Raw genomic sequence first — 2,748 nt, forward strand, 5'->3', positions numbered from 1 at the left:
TTAAGTATGCAGCATAATCATTGCAGTTCAGTTTAGACTGGGCAGGCTGGTTTTGTTGTGGGGGTTGCAGTAGGCTGTTTACTATACTGAACAGCTGCTTAGTTGAATTGGCAGCCTGTGCAATGCATTCAGAAACATACTGTTTTTTTTTGTTGCTGTTAAGGCTTGGCGGTACTTTGCCATGTGCTTCCTGCAGTTTAGCCTGTCTTCATCCAGGTGAGATTTGCGCCATCTCCTTTCCAGTTTTCGTCCTTCGCGTTTAAGGATCCGAAGTTCTGGAGAAAACACAAACATAGTAGATGACGGCAGATAAAGACCTGCACGGCCCATCCAGTCTACCCAACAAGGTAAACATTATAATGAAACTGTGACTGATGGTGTCTTGTCTGTTGTTCCAGGCCTTGTTCAAGGATGTCGCTGCTTATTTCTTGGAAGTGGACTGGGACATTCTGGGAGAATGGCAGAAGGAGCTGTACAAGAAGGTCATCAAGGAGGTTCATGACATCCTCATCTCACGAGGTAAATATGTCTTTTTTATCATCTTCCACACAGGCACATTAATGGAATGGGTGCTGTTGTCTTATCAGAGCTGGAAAAATCCCATGTACCAGGTCCTGTGGGCACCTGAAATTGAGACCTGGCTTATGTTGCAAAAGATAAAATGTTTACCCTAAACTGGAGGCTTCATACAAGACCAGCTGCAGTCTGTCTCCCTTTTCTGTACAACAAAAGTTTGACCTTCTTCCTGAGAGCTACAACTTCTGTGTAATATAAACCAGCTTTCAGTGGGCGTAAATCCTTACACCCAAAATTGTTCGCAGATCCCAGCGCAATTCTATCAACAGCGCCTAACTCCGAGAACTGTTTATAGAATATTGTTTAGCTCCAATTTTTATCAGCATCATTTTTTTGGCTCCATATACAGAACTTAGTCCTGTATGTACACACACACACACTTTCATGCACTGCTTGTTTACAACAGGAAACAGATGGAACCTCCCCAGGGCTTCTACATATATATTTAAATGCTATTTTCCTGCTTACTTACAGGTTATTCAATTGTTAATCCTGATGTCATATTCAAGATTAAGAACGAAGACGAGAAATATTTCACTCAACATTTTGAGTGGGAGGAAAAAGAAAACCCAGATCATCTCATTAAGAGTAAGTAAATGTTTTGGGTTTGAAGGTCTCCGAATTTTCAGATCAAAGTTTCCAGGCATTTAGAGATTTAAAGTCCATTTCTTAATTTAGTATTATTTTATCTTTGATGACTCTTTCTAATGTATTTTCTCTTAACAGACCTTCCAGTTGTAACGTCTGTGATCTCACTCGGTGTTAAACAAGAGGAAGATCTCCCCTTGATGGATCCTCCTAAATCAGAGACGTCTGTACAGACTCAGCCTCCTGTAACAAGTAAGTATAAAATTCCTCCTGCACATCTTAATAAAATCAGCCGGGATTGTTTAGGAATTCAGAGCTGGTGGGATAAGAAGCCATTATCCTCTCTGTAAAGCAGATACTGCCGGGGTGTGTAATGGAGCAGCATTGCTATTACTACTGGTACTACTACGTATCATTTCTATAGGGTTACTAGACGTACACAGCACTGTACACTTGAACATGAAGAGACAGTCCCTGCTCCTCAGAGCTTACAGTATATTCAAGACAGACCAATTAGAGATTAGGGAGTTAACATTTATTGTCGAAGAGGTTAATTGTAGAACAGAAGAGAACGGAGTCACACCATGGAGCGATACAATGGCATTATAACGTCCTCACTTTTGTTTTCCATTCCTTTCCTAATAATACCTAACATTCTATTTGCTTTCTTAGCTGCCACAGAACAGTGAGCAGAGGGTTTCAACGTATCATCAACAACGACTCCAAGATCCTTTTCCTAACATGGAATCTTGCATTACGTAGCTATAGTTCGGGTTCCTCTTTCCCACATGCATCACTTTGCACTTGCTCACATTAAACGTTATCTGCCATTTAGATGCCCAGTCTTCCAGTCTCGTAAGGTCCTCTTGGAATTTTTCACAATACTCTGGCGATTTAACAACTTTGAATAACTTTGTCTCATCAGCAAATTTAATTACCTCACTAGTTACTCCCATCTCTAGATCATTTTTGAATATGTTAAAAAGCAGCGGTCCGAGCACAGACCCCTGGGGAACCCCACCATCTACCCTTCTCCATTGAGAATACTGACCATTTAACCCTACTCTCTGTTTTCTATCCTTTAACCAGTTTTTAATCCACAATAGGACATTTCCTCCTATCCCATGACCCTCCAATTTCCTCTGTAGCCTTTCATGAGGTACCTTGTCAAATGCCTTTTGAAAATCCAGATACACAATATCAACCGGCTCATCTTTATCCACATGTTTGTTCACCCCATCAAAGAAATGTAATTGGTGAGGTAAGATTTCCTTTCACTAAGTCCATGTTGACTTTGTCTTATTAATCCATGCTTTTGAATATGCTCTGTAATTTTGTGCTTTATAACAGTCTCTACCATTTTGCCTGGCACCGACATTAGGCTCACCGGTCTATAATTTCCCAGATCTCCTCTGGAACCTTTTTTAAATATCGGCGTTACATGGGCTTCCCTCCAATCTTCTTGTGCCACACTCAGTTTGAAAGATAAATTGCATATTACTAACAATAGTTCCGCCAGTTCATTTTTCAATTCTGTCAGTACTCTGGGATGAATACCACTAAAGACCCATCTATTTAAGCAAG

The 2,748-nt window shown here is 40.6% G+C and overlaps 1 protein-coding gene across 1 annotated transcript; it reads left to right on the forward strand.

The window, feature by feature from the left end:
- Nucleotides 1-294: 294 nt before the first annotated feature.
- Nucleotides 295-1,388, forward strand: LOC115466335 (protein ZNF783-like). The gene is made up of 2 exons (XM_030197514.1): nucleotides 295-519; nucleotides 1,051-1,388. The coding sequence occupies exons 1-2, from the start codon at nucleotides 375-377 to the stop codon at nucleotides 1,170-1,172; spliced, it is 267 nt and encodes an 88-aa protein (XP_030053374.1). The 5' UTR covers nucleotides 295-374; the 3' UTR covers nucleotides 1,173-1,388.
- The last annotated feature ends 1,360 nt before the right edge of the window (nucleotides 1,389-2,748 follow it).

This window comes from Microcaecilia unicolor, chromosome 3 (genome assembly GCF_901765095.1).
Source record: "Microcaecilia unicolor chromosome 3, aMicUni1.1, whole genome shotgun sequence".
Lineage (NCBI taxonomy): Eukaryota > Metazoa > Chordata > Amphibia > Gymnophiona > Siphonopidae > Microcaecilia > Microcaecilia unicolor.

Bases quoted from the DNA above. Each gene is read 5' to 3' on its own strand.
- LOC115466335 (XM_030197514.1), top strand. From the start codon at position 375: ATGGTGTCTTGTCTGTTGTTCCAGGCCTTGTTCAAGGATGTCGCTGCT. The intron at 520-1,050 runs GTAAATATGTCT...GCTTACTTACAG, and splicing joins TGACATCCTCATCTCACGAG to GTTATTCAATTGTTAATCCT.